Source organism: Magallana gigas, chromosome 3, assembly GCF_963853765.1.
Source record: "Magallana gigas chromosome 3, xbMagGiga1.1, whole genome shotgun sequence".
NCBI classification, from domain to species: Eukaryota; Metazoa; Mollusca; class Bivalvia; order Ostreida; family Ostreidae; genus Magallana; species Magallana gigas.
Window position 1 is genome coordinate 28,247,955 of NC_088855.1, and position 21,209 is coordinate 28,269,163.

Genomic DNA, 21,209 nt, shown 5'->3' on the forward strand with positions numbered 1-21,209 from the left:
TATAAAAATATAATTTTTGATATCAAAAAACTTGACAGAAAATCATTTTTTAGTATCAAAAATACAAATAAATGATATCAAACAATGTTACATTCTGATATTAAAAATTCGATTTTCAGCCTATAGGCAATAAAAGAGGGTTTTAAAGAATGATACTGTAATAGATAAATGGTATAATAATAAACAATAAACTTCTCTTTTCTCACAGCTGAATATTTTATTTCAAGTTTTACAATGTCATAATGGCTCAAAATCAATGCATGTAAAGTACATCTGATTTAAAGTTCCTGTATGTGGAAAACATAGGATAAAATCTGACATTATACCGTTCAGATCAACATTGTATTTACACAATGGAATGGATACTTTTTTTGAACATCCAATCGGATGAAAAACTGAAGATACATACACCCATAACAAAATCAGTAACTCAACAATTCTAAAACAGACTTACATAAAAAAAATACACTGGGCTTGTTTAATACAGAGCTTCAATTAAACCAGTGACTAAATGCACAGTGTTTGAAAAAAATTCTTATTCCAATTTTACATTCTCAAAGTTATAATTTTTCTCATCACATAAAATATTCATTTCAATTTCTTGTGAACAGAAAGGGCATTTAGAATTGATTGTAACAAAAATAAAAGATTTCTAATAAATTTCTAATATCAGTACATGACTAGATTTTCCAAAATAAAAATCTACCCAAAACTTCAGTCGTCAATTTGAATGCGCTAGAGAGTAGCGAAACAATATCTATAAAAAGAGAATATCAAAATTTCTAATTAGCAAAGATATCAATTTTGTTCTCACATATCAACAATGCTGTAACTTCAACCTCTCAGCTATTTAAGATGACCATGTAAAACACTTGCTTTTTGCAATATATTCTATCAGAAAAAAACTGTATTAATTTGGTCATCCTCGTTATTTTGAAAATTTGGAAGTCAAGACCATGCAGATAAAATTTGCCTAATTTTTTTTTTTCAAGATACCCAACTTTGCAGTATTACAACCTTTGCATTAGATGTGTCAATATTGACAACTCTTAAATTCCTCCCCTTTGGTAATCCAGGTATAGATTTATTTTAAGAAAACTTACAGACTACCAGTATATATAATCACATAAAACAAGATGTACAAGTATGGACAAACACTAAAAAATCCTTATCAGTAAGAAAAGAAATTGCTTTAGGAAATGCTCAAAAGTAAAAAAAAAATAAAATGTTTTATCCTCTAAGTCACCCCCCCCCCCCTTAAAAATGCTACACATACAGTACACAGTAAATATTTCTCAACACCGACTTTACGTGTCAATACTTATTACACATGTACATTGTATGTAACATGTATAAACAAGACAGCAGGGCAAAACATATAATTCTTTAATTGTAAATGTACATCCTTGGTAATAACAGTCTAATACATCTACTTGACACACTGTGTCAAAGTCTATATACAGTACTACACTTTTCAAGCCTAGCGGACATAAACTTCACAAGAAAAAACAGGAGGAAAAATAGCCCACAATCATTATGCTTAAGTCACATGAACATGCACACTGTGCTGTTTCACAAAGGAGAGACTGCATTGCAATAACAAGGTAAGTTATATAATGAAGTAATGCCATTGATACAACTAAACTGCTTTATGCATGAAAAATACTTTATTCTGCACAAATCTGATGAAAAGTTTATATCAATTTTGAGAGTTATTATCATACATCAATTACCCATGATTTAAGTGCAAGCAATTTTTCAAGGAATAATACACTTTCCAAAAAGTAAAGACCACAAAATAGACTTTTTTAGGTAGATAAAAATGATCCAAACATATTGGAATTGTAACCATAATTGTTTACAAACATTTTTTTTTTTTAAATTATCACCATTTTTTTTAGAGTATAAGCCACTGTCAGGACAGAATGCAGTATTTTACTTACAAAAGGCAAATCACTGAACTAATATCCTCCATAATCAAATTTTCAAGATTCAATTTTTCATTGCATAAGTTTTTTTTCAAATTGACAATTATTTAAAAAAAAAAACATCCTAGATTTTGGAATACATGTAGTTTACATATACAAAATTGACTTCTTTTAACTCAACAAAACAAGGAGTAACCCTAGTATTCAGCATTCCACCTTTATCTATAATTTAGATGACCAACTTGTATGATAAACAAGACAATGCATGACCCTTGACCTTTCCTTCTCCAACAGGAAGTTGTAACCAAGCCTTTGTGTGACACTGATGTTTTGAGGAGATGAGTTCAACATACGACCATAAAGAAGACATCAAAATTCTACCCAGTTATTGTCGCTGGACCTGTAAAGATTTTTAAAGAAATTTGTTAATCATGGGCAATGAATCAATTTATAGGTTAAATAATGAGATTTCAAATAATTATATGCACAGGGTTACATCTATGAATTTTCCAACATAGGTTGAATTCAATAGCTCCAAAACACAAGAAAAAATGCATTTATGCCAATAATATACTGCTATAGATTTTGTTCTGCATTAAGTTTAGAAACTGTTGTTTTTTTTGTACTTTTTGCGCTACATTGTCATATGGAATTATGAAAAATATTCCACTTCTGAAAGAAAAATATTCCTATCCATTGTATCTACATGTATAAGGATTCATTTTCTGATTATTAAATATGTAGTTTTTTTGCACTTGGGAAGGATTTTCAAGGGAAAGAAAAAATGCATGTACAATAGGAAACTGATGATTCTTTTGATTGAGGGAGGGTGAGTATCTGAGTTTGGGAGGATGTATGGGAGTATGGGACGCGGTGAGGACATACTGTATTGCATTGTATAGGCATTGTGTGTATATCATTAAATCACCTTTTAATGCCATGTGGTGTATTCTATTATTGATGACCAAGACTTTAGAAAGAGAAAGAAAGAAGTTATGATTTACATATGTAACACAGCTTGTATAGCAGAGAAACTGAGTGAAATTACATTAGAGGTAGTAGGTGTTCCTGGACAGATATGAAATACATGTAGTTGTCAAAATGTTATTTTTCATCATGGTAATTACTGTAATTACTTCATGCATTATACATGTACCTATAATACCACATTCTGTAATCACTAATAAACTAAATGAAGGAATTAATACAATATATTTACATACATATTTTGGTTGTACATGACCTTGTCAAAAATATGTATACTGGTTTAAAAAACTGTACAATAATATTCACAGAATATTTTTAACTGTATGTAAAGTACTTTGTATCAGTACTCAGTAGTTATTGATATTTGGTGTGTTGCTAAAGGGAATTTGCAGATTGCTTCTTATCAATTCAAAGAAAAAATTATATAAATCAATTTGACCAAAACCCACTGGAGAAACATTGAACAAATTTTACAAAACATGTAGAAAAAATCAACCAAAAAAAAAATTAAAAGTTAAAGCTATAATGAAATTCTTAAACTGCTTGCTGCAGAACCTGTAAATAATATACCTACCCTGCCCCTGTAAAGTCTCCCCATGGGTCACTGTTTCCTTGAACAGGTTTGGCAGGTGCTGAGTTCACAGAACCACTACTGGGGGATTCCCCAAAGTCAAAGTCTAACAGATCAACATGACCACCAGAATTATTCACTTGTGATTGTGACGGGGGTTGGGACACATTGCCTGAGGGCGGGGCTGTGAATGTCTGTGGTAACACTCCACCTGAAGGTGGGGGTAATTTCACTCCCCCTGGCGGGGGAGGAAGGAATACTCCAGAGTTGCCTCCCTTTGGTCGGGGTTTGGAAGATGTTGTTTCAGATCCCACGTATTTTTTGGTCTTTTTGTGAAAGATTGTTTTTGAAAAAAAGAGATGTATCATAAATGAGAAACCTAGCTTACATGAACAATAATATTTTAATCATACATGTCATACAAGTTATCAATCACATAATACTTTCAAAAAATAATTGAAATACATGTATTTCCATCAATTTTAAAGTTTCTGCCAGTTCTTCTATGATATGTAAGTTTAATTAAACTACTGGTAATAAAATAAGTTTTGGCTAACATTTACGGGAAATGTTAATGACAACATTTTGTCACCATACCTTTGCTACATTAATAGTGATAGTCTGACCCTCTTTAAAACCCAGGTCAAGTTTCGGACCCGTGTTGAATTCTTTGGTGGTTACTTGAGCCTCCTCTTCTTTCTTCAGCCATCTGTAAATTTTACCGGTACATTTTAATGAGCATATGTCAGTGAAATGTTTTATTTGGTGCTTTGTATCTTTTTTTTATGTTCTGCATAACTTGCAGAATATAAAATCTTAAACACCATTTTGGTTTAAATTTATACTTTTAATTCTGAAATAATTTTTGGGTACTACCAGGGTTGTCTCTAAAAATTGAAGTAGAAGGAAGAAATAAAGAAGTAGAAGGGGATCTGGGGGTCTTGCTTATAGCTACATTGTGTTGAAATGCAATAATAGCCGGGTAATTAATTAAGGCATTATAGGCGGGGAAATTCCCAGCCTCCCGGGTCTTAGAGACAACCCTGGTTCTACACTCATATACATTGTATGTTTATGCACAATCTACATTTATACCAAATGCTTACTTAAAATGATCTTGTAATGCCACATTCAAGTCAAAAGAGTCACTTCGGTCATCAAATCCAATCCCTATAAAAGCACTTCGACCTAAAATCAAGAATAGATTTCCAATTATTTTAATAAAGTCTTGCTGATCAAGACGCACTATTTCACAAGTATCAAAATCTGAATACAATGGATGAATATTAATTCATCACTTCAGGCATTTAAAAACACAGAAAAAAAAACATATTTCATTTGCACAGACCACTTTCGTCTTTTATCCTGATAACGAAGTATCGACTGGAATCCGTGACACTCTCTACTGCCAGTCCGGGATGGTTGTCTACTGGACATTGTGCAAACAGCTCACCTATTTGTAGAACCAACAGAGATACAGGTAAGAGAAAGCATATACTAAGATACCAAAAAATCCAAATTACTTAATCAGCATCTCACATCAACAGTAAATCTTACTTTCTTATCTATATTTCTCATTACATTAAAATAGAGTATATCTATATGTATTCATTAAGCCCTATTTATGAGGATTTTTTTCCCTTAATTATGGCACTTCATAACAGAGAAATACATGTATAAATTCAATACATACAGAACCAGTATTGTGTAAGGTAATTTGAGTTAAAAGAATTTACAAAGCATAACACCCAACCCATTTTATGCTCATAAATATTTGGAAGCTGTTGAATTCATCCCTGTAATATAAATTTGTACCCATACCTGATGTTTTGTCCTCTAATTTAATAAATAACTCTTTTCCTTTTGCTACAACTCTCAGTCTCCCATCCCAATCTGGTGCATCAAGCTTCCAATCAGAGGCTCTGAATGGATAAAAAACAACAACATAATCAACTATCAACATGTCTGATCATCATACATTGCCTTGGTGCTGAACCCTGTACTTCTTTATTTAGAACCATTTTTAACAGGAGTTTGGACTTTAGGTAGTTGTGTTAAACAGCAATGTGACATACGTAGGCCTGTCTATTTCATCGCCGGTCACTCAGCCAGGGGTCTTTGAAATCAAAATTTTTTTATTTGGCTTTTGAGCTAAGACAACGCAATCTGAGCATATTCTAATTGAAACCAGTGTCATTTTTCACTTGTTTTGATGCAAGAAAAGGATATAGTTACATCCTATCAAAAATCCAAGGTCTTGTTAAAATGGTTCTAATGCAAATATCTGTAGATTCACATACAGTCTTGCTATCCAAGGCAAAAAATCAGTAAATACATGTAGTCTCTTTTTTGCATGATTCTCCAACCACACACATATGTACTTTATTTTATTCAATGTTTTTGTAAGCCAATATTTTCCAAAGGAAAAAAACTTTATAACCATCTTCTGCAGAAAGAAATATGCTATTATACAATTTTCCAAGAGGTCGTAGTGTTGGGGTTGGGGGGATCTGATCAGCTAATCCTTTAAATCCACACAATTCAACGTATATCAGATTTCTTTTCATGAAGAGCCACCTTGCTTAAATGTGGGACGCCCCCTGTACAGAAAATAATTTACTTTTATTTGTTATTTTTCGTAGCTGAAAAAGCAATCATCTTGATTCCAGCTGATCTTCACAATTATCTTCAACAATCAACATATACATTCAAGATTTCTGAAGAACATATGTTGAACATCAGTTTTTATTGATTTCTAATGCAAATGTTAATGTATGTGTGTTTTATACTTTCACTTTCCCATACCACCACATATTCACTATTCATTTTCTTTTCAAACATAAAATCAGAGGGAAATCCATGTGTAATAAATGTTAATAGTCAGAAAAGATTTTTTCCCCATTTTCTGCACTCAATGATCCCAAATTTGTTTTTAAAACCAATCAATAATGTCAAAATTTGTCAGATATGTATCAAATAAAGATAAATAATAATACTTTACAATTGTCTACATCCTCAAATTTTCAAATCATTTCTCCCGATAGCAATTACTCAGAAAATCAATTCTTTGTTAGGATTCTGTTCTTTTGCTGAATGTATACTGTAGTACGTTTTGACCGGGAGTTTTCCGACAGTGATACGCCCCCTTAACTACAGTACCACTTATACTCAAGTTTTAAAATCAAATCAGAACAACTCGACAACAAAATACACTATTATGATCACCTGTAGCCCCTGTTTGATGGCCGAGGAGGAATTCTGTATACGTGGACATTGTTTTTTACACACAAAACACTTTCATAGTCGGCCATGGTAAACACCTGACTTCCGGTTGCAGTGAAAACAAAATCTAAAATAAAAAACCGTTCCAGATAACTTTGAAAAATCAGGATGTCTTGATAACTTCATTCATTCAACTATGGTTGTTACTGCAGTTTCGTATCTTAACGGGAGGGTAGTTAAAGCAATATTTTAATTATTTCTAGTCTTTTTAAGGAGGTGGGCATCTATCTAAAATGTAAAAATATAAATTGAGTTACACATAGATTCCAGGAGAAAAAATTTCACGTTAAATTGAAGAAAGTAATTTATGCTTAGTTTTAAAATTGCATTTTTAAAACAAAAGTTCACTTAGAATGTTTATCACATGAAGTTAAAGTATGGACATGGCAAATGAAACATAGGTTTATTTGTTTACATTCGCGGATCCAAAAATCTGTATTGCCAGATTAGGTGGGGGGGGGGGGGGGGGTGTCCGCGGTCTATTTTTGGTAATTTTATTATGTGAATTTTAAGATATGTAACACCCACCCCCCAGATCTGTGCATGGTTTAGATGGGATATGTACATAACATGTCACACATGTCAATAGATAACGTGACGTCACAATCAAAGTCACGTGATATAACGTCACAATCAAATTCACGTGATATAACGTCATAATAAAGACAACACAATCAGCATCACAACAGCATACAAAGAAGAGTTGGCAGGTGATGAAATATTGCATGTTTGTCGATAGTTTGCACAATGAAATATTGCATGTATGTATATAAATATCATATTTAATATGTGGTTATAGAAGATATCTCTCATTTCAGATTACAGTGAAATGGAGTCAAAATCAGATTCTGGAAACGGTCCAGTTATCAATATGGTATGTATATTACGTCTAATACAAGTATCATCGATAATTTTTAAAGTTGCCACGGAAAAAAACAATCACATCTCTCATGTACTTATCTAGGAACGGGTTCCAATCACAGAGGGCCAGAAGATTCATTGTTCAGATGACAAGAGTGCAAATGGAATCAGAAATGGAGAAATCCAACGTCGGATTAAGAATATTCCCGAATATTGGAGGAAAGAAGACTACTCGCGCTAGAAAGGCACATCAAACGTAAACGGAGGAGAAGATGAAGAGTTCGGACAAAACAGAGCAGCAGCTTCAAAAAATGCCAGACGACCCAGGGGCGTTTGATTTTAAGAATCAAAGGGTACAAGATTTTGAAGGGAAAGGGAAAGAGGATAGCATTCAGAATGAAGTCGATGGTATTTGGATGGCAGCATTAGAGACATATGAGGAGAAGCAAACTGATCCGCGAACAACAAATGAACTAATTGAGGATTTTGAAGTTCAATCAACAAAGGATGTACAATTTGATAAGTTGGTTAAATACTTACTTGACGGAGTAAAATCAGAAATAATAAAGAAAGCTGAAGAAGGATTAAAGAGCCAGAGCGAAGTGAAACAGTCGGAGATTGAAGAGGAAGCCTTGGGTCAAATAAAAAAGAATGAAGGGGCTGGTATGGAGGTGAAGCAAGAAAATGAAGAAAATTTCACTTGCCTGAAAAAAGTAAATACTTCCTTGCCCGAAGAAGCTAGGCACAGAAATGATGAAGGCTTGAAGAAAGAGAAAGAAAACTTTCAAGATGAAGGACACCAACTTTTGGAGAAAGCAAAAGACAATGACAACAAAATTGTTGATATCAGGTATATATTTACTTTTCTCTATTACTTTATAAACTCTACCTGAAATTGATCAGTTATAGTTATTTATAAGAATCAAATAAAAAGAAGTAAACGTTTAAGTAAATTTCATGAAGCAATTCAAAAATTGCAAATTGAATTTTATATCAGAGAGGAAAATGCTGTAAAAAGTTTCAAAGCACCAGTTACTGGATCAAAGGAGCCTAAACCAAAAGACCTTGAATTGGAAGCCGCCAAATCCAATCAGATGATAAAGCAAGAAGTAGATGAAGAAAAGACTGGCTTCGACACAAGAAACAAGGTAATGAGCTATTTATTCAAAGTTTTGTTTAATTTGAAAGAAGGGAAGACGTCAATGTTAATTGCTTCCCCCAAAAATCTTTGGTATTATACACACTGAAATGGATACACATTGATGCCGATGTTTTCGATCCAAATCTTCTTGTAATGACTTCATCCACTGAAATATGATTTATAACTTTTGATTTTGTATTGAATCGATTTATGACTTGTCGTTTAGTTTTGAAATAGGTAAAAGAACTATTCCGCTTTTTTCTAATAGTCTTTTACTCTTTTCTATTGATTTCAGCTTTTCCTTGATGACTATGAAGATGATGAGGATGATGGCTTTATGCCGAGAAAATTGTTTTTCTTCAGCTTTTCTGAATTTAAGGTAATTCTTAACGCCTGTGTTTCACTTGTATGTTTATTTCATGGCAGATTTATGTTTTAGAATTTATGAACTGTACTTGAATTCACAAACTCACACTAGTATGGTTAACCCTGATAGATTGGCGCCTTAAAAAAACTGTGTCCCTCTATCATTTTATAACTTTGGTTTTATGGTACGTGTACACAAAATGAACACGTACAGATATTTTTTAAGATGATTTCATTTCGTTTCTTTTAGAAAGAAGAAACCTCCACCTAATGGAAGATTAAGGAATTATCAACAAAAACGACACGTCACCTCAACACCCGGTTAATTTGTTAAATGTTGTTACGATATTAGAAATAGAATAAGTTCTTTATATGTTGGTGTTGGTATCTAACAGTACTTCATTAAAACCATTACATGTAACATGGTTTCTTTGCTTTCTGTATCGTTTTTGTGACTTCGAAGAGCTTGAACATGCGGCTAAAAAGTCGATCAAGATTGATAGGTGCATCAATTGCACAAAAAACCTCGGACACTACAGGCACGAAAGATCGTTTTTGAAAGGGTGGGCTGCGAGGGGGCAGACTCATCCAAACATTCTTGACAAGAAAAATTTTTTAATTCAATTTTCACATGGTCCAAAAAGATGGAGGGGGATGGGGACTCTTTGATAGTTTACTATCTTATATGTAAATTTAACAGAGAAAAAAATTGCTCCGACAAAAGGTTTTTTTACGGGGGGGGGGGGATCCTCTGCCCCCATTTGATGCTGCATGCTTGCACGATCACTTAAATCTTGTCTGTGTTTGGTCTACGAGGGTATTGGCACTCAATTTTGCGCACCTCCAGGAAACGCAATACTGGTACCCACTTCGTTGTCATCATTGTTAATATCACATATTTTTCCAAAATATTACGATTTTTCACATTATCCCTCCAAGGATTTCAGCCATTTATAAAATAACAAAGCACAGAATTTTCAACGAATTGTTTTGCCAACCGTCTTATCATCAAACAAAATATTGCAATAGCATGGCGGTTTGCCAATCATAGACATAAGAACTGCATGAAAATGAAAGATAAATTCATTTACTGCGATAATTACTAGTTAAGAACATCTAGTTAATGTCTCTATGTAAAAATATACACATTGGTTCAATACAGTCCTTTCTATTTAATTACTTGATATTTTTCATATTTTTTCGAATTTTGAATATTTAGGAAAATAAAATTGGAGGATGGGGTCCTATATTCAATTTTATTATAAATTCAAATAAAACACAGAGATGCCAGAAGTGCATTATTTCGCAACTTGTAAATGACACCTCGATTATCCTGGATGGAAGTGAAAAAAGTTTATTAGAAACCATTTCTACATTACATATATTCTTGAAAATGTCCGGCTATGTATTAATTATTCAAAAACTCATACTGTATGGATAGGTTCCAAAAATATAGCAATGATATACTTATTCCTAATAGCAAGTTGAATTGGGGATCTACAAAATTCACCTTGCTTGGAATAAATTTTGATGTTGATTTGTAAAAGCAAAGATATCCTTAATATCATTTTTCTTTGGTTAAAGTACTATATTTACACAGCAACGTGTACTGAGAAACAGTTGAGTGTTTCTTAAGCAATGTCGTCTTTAAAGATCTTCTATGAAACACAGAAATTTATTTCTTACAAAAATGGTGAAAATGAGATTTTTGATACTCATTGGAACATCTGGAATCTAATTTTTACTTGAATTTTCCTTCTCTCTCTCTCTCTCTCTCTCTCCCTCTCTCTCTCTCTCTCTCTCTCTCGGACAAAATTTTGCACTTCTGAATTATTATATTTAAAACATCATAATCATGCATTGTATGTCTGCAGAATGTGTGAAATAAAAAAAAAAGAAATAAAAAGAAGTGCATTTTACAACAACAAAGGTATTATTTAAATAAAATGCTTTCTTTGATGATTCATTCGGGATATGAAGGTATCGACATTGCAGAACAATACATAACCCGCGTTAGAGGATAATGTAATTTTTTTCTGCAATGATCCTTCATAACCCGCATGGATCAACAATATTTTTCTTTTAGTTAATTAATAAATTGATTATGAAAAGTAAATTAAAATCACTTTATTACTGTTAATGTACATAACTACGTTAGCCAAAAGAAACAGCCAAATCGTCTCTCGTGAGACTTTGAGTCTGACATTATCATGATTATTTCGTGCAGTACGTGACTTTTCTTAGGTCGCTGTAGGTTTCGACCAATCGATCAAGAGGGCGTGTAAATTTTAAGTCCTGTCAGTTTCTTGTCCGTTTCAGTCGCTGTAGATTTCGACCAATCTATAAACAGGGCATGTAGATTTCAGTCTGGCTGTTTCTATAGAGCTATGAATTAACTATGAGTTTCCGTATAAAGAAATAGAGGGAATAATACTTGGTAGATGTAAATAATAAAATATATTAAAAACACTGTAAATATATTAAATTAATACAGCAAGACTTGGTAGGACTGCTCTTTATCAGATCGGCGAGCAATCTCAATAACTTGACATACAAAATATGATCCCTTGAGCGAACGCATTCATTTGGAAGATTATCGAAACCTATACTCTGTCCCAAGATATTCTGGATTCACATTTGGCTTAATTGCTTGATATTTATAAATACCTCAGGATTCAAACGATGTTCATTCAAAAGTATGAAAAATTTCCAAGATTTCTCAGTCGAAACGCCCCCGTTAGCTTATCAGGTATCAATACAATGCTGAAAAATGTGATGTCTACGGAGATTTTGTATTGCAGCAAGCCCGGATGATAACGTTGAAAAATTGCGCGATGTATTCAGAGTGTATTCCGAATGGAGAAAAGATGTAAACATTCCCCATTATAAATCTCCGTAAGGAATCTGTTTTCGTTCCTGTGAATTTTTCCGAGTGAAAGTTGATAATGTGCCAATGAAATTATCTTGGAAAATATCCCTTTCAACTATTTCAATTGCACTTCTTTCACAGGTATGTGTATTTTTAATAAAAATCGTCCAAATGTGCTGCATAAATATCTTGGGACAGACTATAAAACACTAATAATTCCAGAATTTAAAAGTCATAAAGGTCACGAGAAATTTGGTACCTTGGAATAAAAGGCGGTTCTTCAATATCACAAAGCTATCGAAATATGAGGAAACATAAACCAAAAATAGAAGAATTCCATTATGTTGAACAAATTCTGTCACACATATAGAAAAACTGATGGAAGAAGCCTGTGACGCTAGAGATAAAAGTAGTGGAAGATCTAGCGAAATTGAGGAACGTCATTTGGTCCAATTCCGAGCTCGCCCAAGAGAAATTCAAAACTCACGACACGATCACCGAGTTCTTGGATAACTACAAGTTCCCAAAGGTGGACAGAAAGTTTATTCTTCCTACAGGCTTCAGGGCAGTGCGAGGCAACAAAGCCAAGGAACCCACATGTGGCACTTTTGGTGGAACACGATGCCCTGTCTGACATAAGGCACCCTAGCTGCCACAATCTGATTGTAGAGGCGGGTGTGGCTATTGCAATTGCAACTAAAGCATTTTTAAAAGTAATCCTTTCATGAAGGTCAGTTTGCTGAGCACTCCGGCTAGGAACAGAGATGAGGGAAGTTGTCCTTCATAAAAGCTCAAATATTCCAAGATGTCGATTTTACAATGACCGCACACCCCTCCTCTCAGTATTATATCTTCAGACCAAATTATGTAGCCATTTCAGACGTATCTGTGCATTTCACTTGAGTAGAGGCTCATGTGGCTTAGTTTTCTTTGCAAAGAGTTAATGCCCTTGATGCGGCGATCTTGTGCAACAACAATATGGCTGGATGCTTCACGGCATTGTCACAGATGGAGGTGCAAGGTCTAAGAACATACCAAGGACTGCAGCACTGTAGCATTGGATCAAAAACCCAAAAAATAGAAATCTAAAGGAATTGGAAAAAACGCCGAAGAACTGTGTGGATGGTGCATCTGTGGCTTAGACTGTGATGTTATAATGAAGTTACATTCTACCTTCCTCGAGCTGTTGACTAATGAAGAGATGACTTGAGGCTTATAAAGAGCACGCCAGTATGGGTATACAGACAGACACAGACAAGGGGTCCATTCTGAAGAATCTCGGGGGCTCCAATGACGTCGGCAATGTGTCGTATGACGTTCCTGCTATACACCCCGAGTGTTTGAGATAAGAGCAGACTGTAACACCCATGCACTCCATGTGTTCCACTGCTGTGGTGATGATATAAAAGCCTATAAATATATTCCAGACATGGTCAAGGCTCTAACTATGACTTGCATGGATATCATGCTTAAACCAGAACTAATTTATAGAATTAAAGCTGAATTTGAAGAAGAAATTTAGTGATGAAGCATTTATTTAATTTGAACTTTCCAATTTATTAAATGAAATTGATGTCCCATTAAGATGAGTATGCATGTTTTAGCCCACTTTTCTTGAATAACGTTTCTTATAATTAGTTTGGATTGACAAATTGAGCTTTTATTAATTACTAGTATACTTCAGACAATTACAGTATTTTAATGATTTTATGAAGAAAAAAACTTGGTTATGGTTATGCCAGAGGTACAGAATTAATACACCAATATGTTAAATCTGTAGATTTTTCAAAATTGAAGTCAAAATAGATACTACCACCAAGAACAGATAGATTACGTTGTCATGATTTAACGAGGCCTGATCTAGTTGAAAATTACGAAAAAAGGAATGATAAAAAATTTTAATTCTTGGAAATATACTTGTATGTTTTATGCTTAGAAAAATTAAAACGAAATTTTGTTACCTTGCCTTAATTGTAGTGAAATGGGGGCACTGTCAAGATATGGACCATTTTTCGTGTTTTTATCCACAATTACATACTAAAACTCTTCAATAAACAAAGAAATTTACAAATAAAAAAAAATACATGATGAAATTCTTTGTTTTTAACATATATCATGCAATTTTCATTCTTCTTATAAAAATGAAAAGAAAATTGGAGGTAGCCTTTATTGCAGTGAAAAGGGGGCATGTAAAAACACAAAATATGGATTTATTCTGTCCAACTACGTGTTTCATAGGTCGCAATGGGTTTACATAACACCAACAAACGATTGCAATACTGTATATTAAGTTTCTAAAAGATAAATATTATTTACAATTTGAAATAATTTTCTCGCCATGCTTTATTTTTCTCTTAACTCGCGACGCTGTTTTTCGTGGAAAAAGGGGGTAGAAGGAGGAGAGGGGGGGGGGTGGTAAAGGCGACAAAATTGCGATTTTTACTAATATCATGTACTATATCGAAAAAGAAAATGTTTTTGGGATTCAATTTCAATGATTTATAGACTTATTTTATTTTTTTAAACTGAAAATAATCCATGCATATTCAAGTCGGCATTAAAAAGAGTGTGTATATAAACACTTCAACATGTTCAAAGAGAAAGACTAAAATCGTTTACTTCTAGTTGCCGTGTTTGTTTGTTTAAACTCACAAATTGAAATAAAACAGGATAAAATTAATGAATCTGTACCAAAAAATTGATCCCTCAAAATTAATGAGGTTCCAAAGTTGTTTTTTATTTAAATATTTAAAAGAATAATAATAGAAATGCCAGCTTTCAATGCATAATCTATAGAGTACCAGAGGTAAGCAAGATCAACGAAACATTTAGCGCAATTTGACGTCATTTTAATTGTGACGTTATTGTGTTCAATTGTGACGGCAGTCAAGGGTATTGTGACGTGCCTGAGTCGACGCTGCGTTAAAACGTATGCGCAGATCAAGTAAAATGGGCCTCGTTAATCGGATTGTGCTGTATGATTGAAAACATTACATGATTGTACAATTTCATCATCTTAGCAGACGAGAGCACACTATTTAAAAAAGATGGGTGGATAAGGCGTGTAAAACGCCCATGCACGGTCGGCAAGATACTGAAAATTAAAATATCAAATCAATCTGATATTTCTTAAAATATCATTTAAAACAATATATATTTAACATATCATTGATTTTTAACCTATAAATATATATGTTCAATACCGGAAATATGTTGACTCAAATACGCCTTTACGTATCAAAACCTGCAAATAGTGTCTTCTTTTTTTTTTGTAGAACTTCAAGGCATTTTCTTGCATAAAGTGGATCTGTGCTCCATATTTTTCTCATAACCTAAATAAGGTCTAATGGAAAACAAACCGATTTCAATCAACAAAAACGTGGAGAGATGACCCACTATACATTAAAGATATCATTTTGTATCCCAACAATTGAATGTTTTGAAAAAAATAATACAAGGCCGTAAATTCGAGATCAAAGTGACAAACAGTACAAATGTATTTAAACAGCCTAATTTACAAATGTATTGTGTCTGAAATGGCTCAGTGGTTAGAACACCCGAAATAAGATAACCTTAATATATTTAGAGTTTTTATGTTATGGGTTCGATACCACAGAAATTTAAGGCAATTTTTTTTCTTATCTTTTGTTAAATATATTAAACACTGAATATAGTTAGAAATTATGCTTTTGAAAACTTGAATTAAAATATATTTGAATAGATACAATTGGAAAAAAAATAAATTCAAAATTGTATTTTACGACTAGACTGAATTGGCATTTGCGCCATCTTATCCCCCCCATCTTCTTTAGATGTTTTGAAGAGGATTCAACATATATATGCCAATGATTAACTATAAAAAAGGCTATAAAGTATTATGTATTTGCAATTTTTATGATTAACCCCAAGCTATATTTCAAACACACGCAAATTTAATTGCTTATTTGACGCAATAAGTTAATTATCAATCTGATATCCTGTTGCGAGTCTAAAGCATGAAAATAACCAAACACGAATGAAAAGTCCGGCTATCGGTAGGAAGGAAAATGGCGGTATCGTATCTGGTTATCACGACGTATTTGGGTTTCTTTGATTATGAATGAGAAAAGTAAAATTGTGAATGAAATTTAAACGTTATAGAATTTTTATGCATGTTGGAAATAAAGTTTTCTTTTAATGATTTGTTAGCTAAATCACGTGATAAGTATCTGTTGTAATGCGAAACGTCTCACATGCAGGTATTAAAAGAGAGATTCTTAATTTTTGTTGACATACCACAACAGATGGCTGCTATAGAAGTCTTATGCATAGTAATTATTTTCTGCCATTTTAAAAGTATTTCATAATCAAATTAGCAGTACTGTCATCCATTACTGCAAGAACCATGTGACGTATCTGTTGGGAGTTAATTGTACATCTAATTATTACATTCAGTTAAAAGATGAATCAACTTAGAAGGAAATATGGTGATAACCAATGTAAAATTGACTGAAAATGTCCGTCATTCTGCAAGAATTCATCTTGAGATTTCCAGTTTAATACCCATAGTTAGAATAGTCATAAAAACAACGTCTTGCTGTTGAACAGCGGCATTTTGTCTGTATGGTATTATTACGTAGTACATATACTCAAGTGTTTAAGTTAGGGTACATGTACCTCGCCAGATATGTAATCTCACACATGCATTAAAAAAGGCCATTATCTCTACATTAGGACTACTTTTTCTCATTAAATACAGTTGATATGTTTTCATTTTGAGTGTAACAGTTTTTAACAATATAACATACTAGAGGAGAATTCGCCATTCACCTTACAAATTTATAACGAATGGAGCGTATACAAATGTCACACTTGCATCTAACGGATTATGAATCAGTCATTTATGAAAACTCTGGAAGTCTTACAGCTGAGGGTTTACATGTACGAATGGTTACACACCTACAATGATCGAAGACTCAATTAAAAAGTTAAAAATCAACATTTCTCTACTAACATGTACATGCAACGAATAACGCTTTTAGAATACTCTAATAAATAATAAAGTAAATACATGATTGTACATGTAGCATACTGAACCCTTTGGCTTTTCATACGTTTTAACAAAACATTAAACATATCTAATTCATTTAATGTACTGAATACAGTGCTATTTCCCGTGTAATTGACCCTTCTACACTAGCAAATGGTTTCGCCCCGTCTTGAATTCGCCCAGATACAGCTGTGTTAAAAGAGGGATAATTTGAGACATTGGAATTTGCCCAGTCTTAAGGTTGCATGGGACATCTGTCGATATTAATGTGGATTAAAGTACATTATAATTTTTTAGAATTTTTAGCCAAAAAATAGCTTTAAAAATATTTCGAACTCCTGACTAACAGATTCGTAGGAAACCCTCTAAGCCACTGCGCTACGCGGATAAGTGACTACTAGTATGTGAGGAAAGAAACTACAAATATAATTAAACTTAATTTTAATGTTTATTTCGATAAACTATACGTCACAACATTGAGGAGTCATATACCATCTTAAATCGCCCGCTGACAACGAGGGCAAAAGAGGTGAAAATAAAACGGGGGCGAAATTTGTTCTTGTATTTAGTATATCACATGCAAAGATAACGAACATGGAAAATGTACATTATTTAGGCACATGTAAACTGTCACACTGTCACATATTAGACAACAGTTAACATGACGTCATAATCAAAGTCACATGGAATGACGTCACAATCAAATCAATCAGCATCACAACGGCATACAAAGAAGAGTTGGCAGGTAATGAAATGCATGGTTGTCGATAGTCTGCACAATGAAATATTGCATGTATGTATATAAATATTATATTTAATATGTGGTTATAGAAGATATCTCTCGTTTCAGATCACAGTGAAATGGAGTCAAAATCAGATATTGGAAATGGTCCAGGTATCAATATGGTATGTAAAATTATGCTTTCATACAAGTATCATTGATAATTCATAAAGTTGCAACGGAATTGAACAATCACTTTTGTCCATGATTTTTTTAGGAACGGGTTCCAATCACAGAGGGTCGAGAGATTCAACGTTCAGATGACAACAGAGCAAATGGAATCGGAAATGGAGAAACCCAACGTCGGGTTAAGAATATTCCCGTATTGGAGGAAAGAAGACTACTTGCGCTAGAAAGGCACATCAAGCGTAAACGGAGGAGACGGCCGTACGTCAAAAAGATGAAGATTTCGGACAAAACGGAGCACCAGCTTGGCAAAACCATGACGGCTACCAATGAAAAAATGCCAGAAGACCCTGGCGCGTTTAATTCTAAGGTTGAGGGTTTACAAGTATTTGAAGGAAAAGAAAAAGAAGTTCGCAGTCATAATGAAGTCGAGGGTACTGAAATGGTAGTCTATAATAAATACGAGAAGAAGCAAACTGACCTACAAGCGACTAATGAAATGATAGAGAACTTTGCAGTTCAATCAACAAAGATGGATGTCGCAAGAGATCAGCAACAGGATGCACAGTTTGACAAGTTGATTGAGTACGTGCTCGACATAGTAAAATCAGAAATAGCGGATAAAGTTGAAGAAGGGTTAAAGAGCCAGAGCGAAGTTAAACAGTCGGAGGCTGAAGAGGGTAAAATCAAAAAGGATGAAGGGACTGGTATAGAGGTGAAGCAAGAAAGGGGAGAAAAATTCACTTACATGAAAGAAGTAAACACTATACCTCCTGAATATGCTCGGCAAGTAAATGATGAAGACTCGAAGAAAGAGAAAGAAAACTTTCAAGATGAAGGACATTTGGAGAGAGCAAAGGACAATGACAACAAAATTGTTGAGATCGGGTAAAATAATTATCTACTTTTCTCTATTACTTTATACATTGTACCTGAAATTGATCAATAATATTATACATAGTTCCATCACCTTTTTTAAAGAAGTAAATGTAAAGGTAAATTTTAATTTATCAATACAAATATTACAAGTACAGACAATATTCACATCATTTTATATTCTATTTGATAAAAGTAATTTTTTTTCTCAGAGATGAAAACGCTGAGCAAAGTTCCAAAACATCAAGTTCTGGATCAATAGAGCCCAAGCCAAAAGATCCTGAATTGGAAGCCGCCAAAACCCTAACCAGTCAGCTGATAAAACATGAAGCAAGAAACAAGGTAATATTACATTTCAGTATTATTTTACATTTTTTTTATCAAGAAAAATATGAAAAACTCATCAAACTGTAATAAGCTATTTATCCAAAGTTTTATTTAATTTGAAAGAGGACAAGGCAGCCGCATAGATGTTAAATTTTTCTAAAGTATTTGACAATAAATCATGTAAATGTTCTTCATTGCACTGAAATTATTACATACCGCTGATGATGAAGTTTTCGGTCTAATTTTTCTTATAATAACTCCATCCACTGAAATACGATTTATTACTTGTCATTTAGTGTTACAACTGCTAGAAAGAAGAATAAAGTTTCTCTAATTTTCATTTGATTTTTAGCTTGCCCGCGAGGACGACGATGATGATGATGATGATTATGATGATGATGATGATGATGATGATGATGGATTCATGCCGAGAAAGCTATTTTTCTTTAGCTTTTCTGAATTTAAGGTAATTCTTTTTACGTCTGTAATATTTGTAAAGATTTATTTATCGACAAATATACAATAACCATTTAGTTTATATGAATGCAAATATATCGAATACGTACAGTGTACATGAATACTCTAAGATATGTTTTTTCATTTTGTTGTTGTTTTTTTTTAGAAAGAAGTAATTTCTGCATAATGGAAGAAAAAGAATTATCATCAAAAACAACATTCCACCTCTTCACCCCGTAAATTTGTTTTAAAAAATAAATTATGTTCTGTAAATGTCATTTATGCTTTGATTATTTTTTGATGAGTGTATTTATACAGAGGATTGCGACATTTAAACAATATTACATTTACATCTACCGAGTATTATTTCCTCTGTTTCTTACGGAAACTTATAGTTAATTCATATCTCTATAGCCGTTTATCGATTGGTCGAAATCTACAGCGACTGAAACTGACAAGAAACTGATAGGAATGAAATTGACACGCCCCGTTTATCGATTGGTCGAAACCTACAACGACCTAAGAAAAATCACGGACTGCACGAAATAATCATGATGCTGTCAGACTCAAAGTCTCACAGGAGACGATTTGGCTGTTTCTTTTAGCTAACGTACTTACGTACATTAACAGTAATTTAGTGAATTTTACTTACTTTTGATAATCAATTTATTAATTAGTCAAAAGAAAGATGTAAATATAAATAATAAAATGCTTTCTTTGAATGTACAGGGTTGTGTAATTTTTTAGATATTCATTTACCGTCCATGTGAACCATGTAAGAAATGTTTAAAAAAAAACCTATATAACTACAATAACATGTATAATGAATAAATTTTGATCTTGATCTACGAAATGTTTTCTCTGGAATTACTGCCTACGCGGGTTATGTATTTTTTCCGCGATGTCGCTACCTTTAGATCCCGAATGAATCGCCAACAAAAGCATTTTATTGTTTAAATAAATGCTTTCGATGGTGGTTTATGTCGTTTTATTTACATTTTCCAGTGTCTATGATAACATTTTAAATCCATTTTCTAAAGCATTTCACCAATGAATATTTTATTTAATAATCGTACAATTGCTACAAAATATATAAATATAAGTATTAAATAAGGAATCATTCTTTGAATATTATGCGGTGATCATACGGTCGGTTGTGATCAAATCTATCATAAAGCCTTCGGGCTCAAAGAATGCCCAAAAATGATTTCTTCTTCTCTCAAATAAAGGTAACGTGCATTACAATGGATAACTCGCATCAACAATGCTCGCTACCTTCATACTCACATGAACCATCAAATTAATGCATGAACCCGGCCAATTATAGGCGAATAAACTTTGTGACGTTTTATCAATATTTTGACAGTTCACGCCTTGTCAGAGTGAACTTTTCACATGAAATTTCTCGAGTGCTCTTTCCAAGAAAATCTGGTTTTTGGATTTCATGTGATGTTAAATAATATTAATGTAAATCAAGTAATTGATCATGCATTGCCTTACACAGCTGTATCACAAGGAAAAACAGTTTATTTACTACGCAATAACAGGTTTATATTCTTAATTGTCTTTAAACTATTTCTGTCATTGTATTTAATTTGTATAAGATCTA

At 33.1% G+C, this 21,209-nt stretch overlaps 3 protein-coding genes and 1 non-coding gene across 5 annotated transcripts; 3 read left to right on the forward strand and 1 right to left on the reverse strand.

Annotated features, from left to right (window-relative positions):
- Positions 1-192: 192 nt before the first annotated feature.
- LOC105346565 (adaptin ear-binding coat-associated protein 1) lies at positions 193-6,868 on the reverse strand. 2 transcript variants are annotated; one of them, XM_020074688.3, is made up of 8 exons: positions 6,712-6,868; positions 5,308-5,408; positions 4,835-4,939; positions 4,593-4,674; positions 4,084-4,195; positions 3,490-3,812; positions 2,857-2,898; positions 193-2,328 (listed from the first exon to the last, which is right to left on the reverse strand). In XM_020074688.3, the coding sequence occupies exons 1-7, from the start codon at positions 6,795-6,797 to the stop codon at positions 2,883-2,885; spliced, it is 825 nt and encodes a 274-aa protein (XP_019930247.3). In that variant the 5' UTR covers positions 6,798-6,868; the 3' UTR covers positions 193-2,328; positions 2,857-2,882. The 2 variants fall into 2 exon arrangements, with proteins under 2 accessions (XP_019930247.3, XP_011453494.3); XM_011455192.4 differs by lacking the exon at positions 2,857-2,898.
- A 554-nt stretch (positions 6,869-7,422) lies between these two features.
- LOC117692980 (uncharacterized) lies at positions 7,423-7,896 on the forward strand. Its single transcript, XR_010711995.1, has 3 exons — positions 7,423-7,478; positions 7,587-7,642; positions 7,733-7,896. It is a non-coding gene; the product is annotated as an uncharacterized protein (transcript).
- A 5-nt stretch (positions 7,897-7,901) lies between these two features.
- On the forward strand, positions 7,902-9,002 carry LOC136269660 (gelsolin-related protein of 125 kDa-like). Its single transcript, XM_066077843.1, has 3 exons — positions 7,902-8,479; positions 8,627-8,777; positions 8,997-9,002. Exons 1-3 carry the CDS (start codon positions 7,902-7,904, stop codon positions 9,000-9,002), a joined length of 735 nt encoding a protein of 244 aa, XP_065933915.1.
- Positions 9,003-17,703: 8,701 nt separating this feature from the next.
- LOC117692416 (gelsolin-related protein of 125 kDa-like) lies at positions 17,704-19,787 on the forward strand. The gene is made up of 6 exons (XM_034480169.2): positions 17,704-17,779; positions 17,885-17,940; positions 18,033-18,829; positions 19,030-19,159; positions 19,497-19,610; positions 19,767-19,787. The coding sequence occupies exons 2-6, from the start codon at positions 17,896-17,898 to the stop codon at positions 19,785-19,787; spliced, it is 1,107 nt and encodes a 368-aa protein (XP_034336060.2). The 5' UTR covers positions 17,704-17,779; positions 17,885-17,895.
- Positions 19,788-21,209: the final 1,422 nt, after the last annotated feature.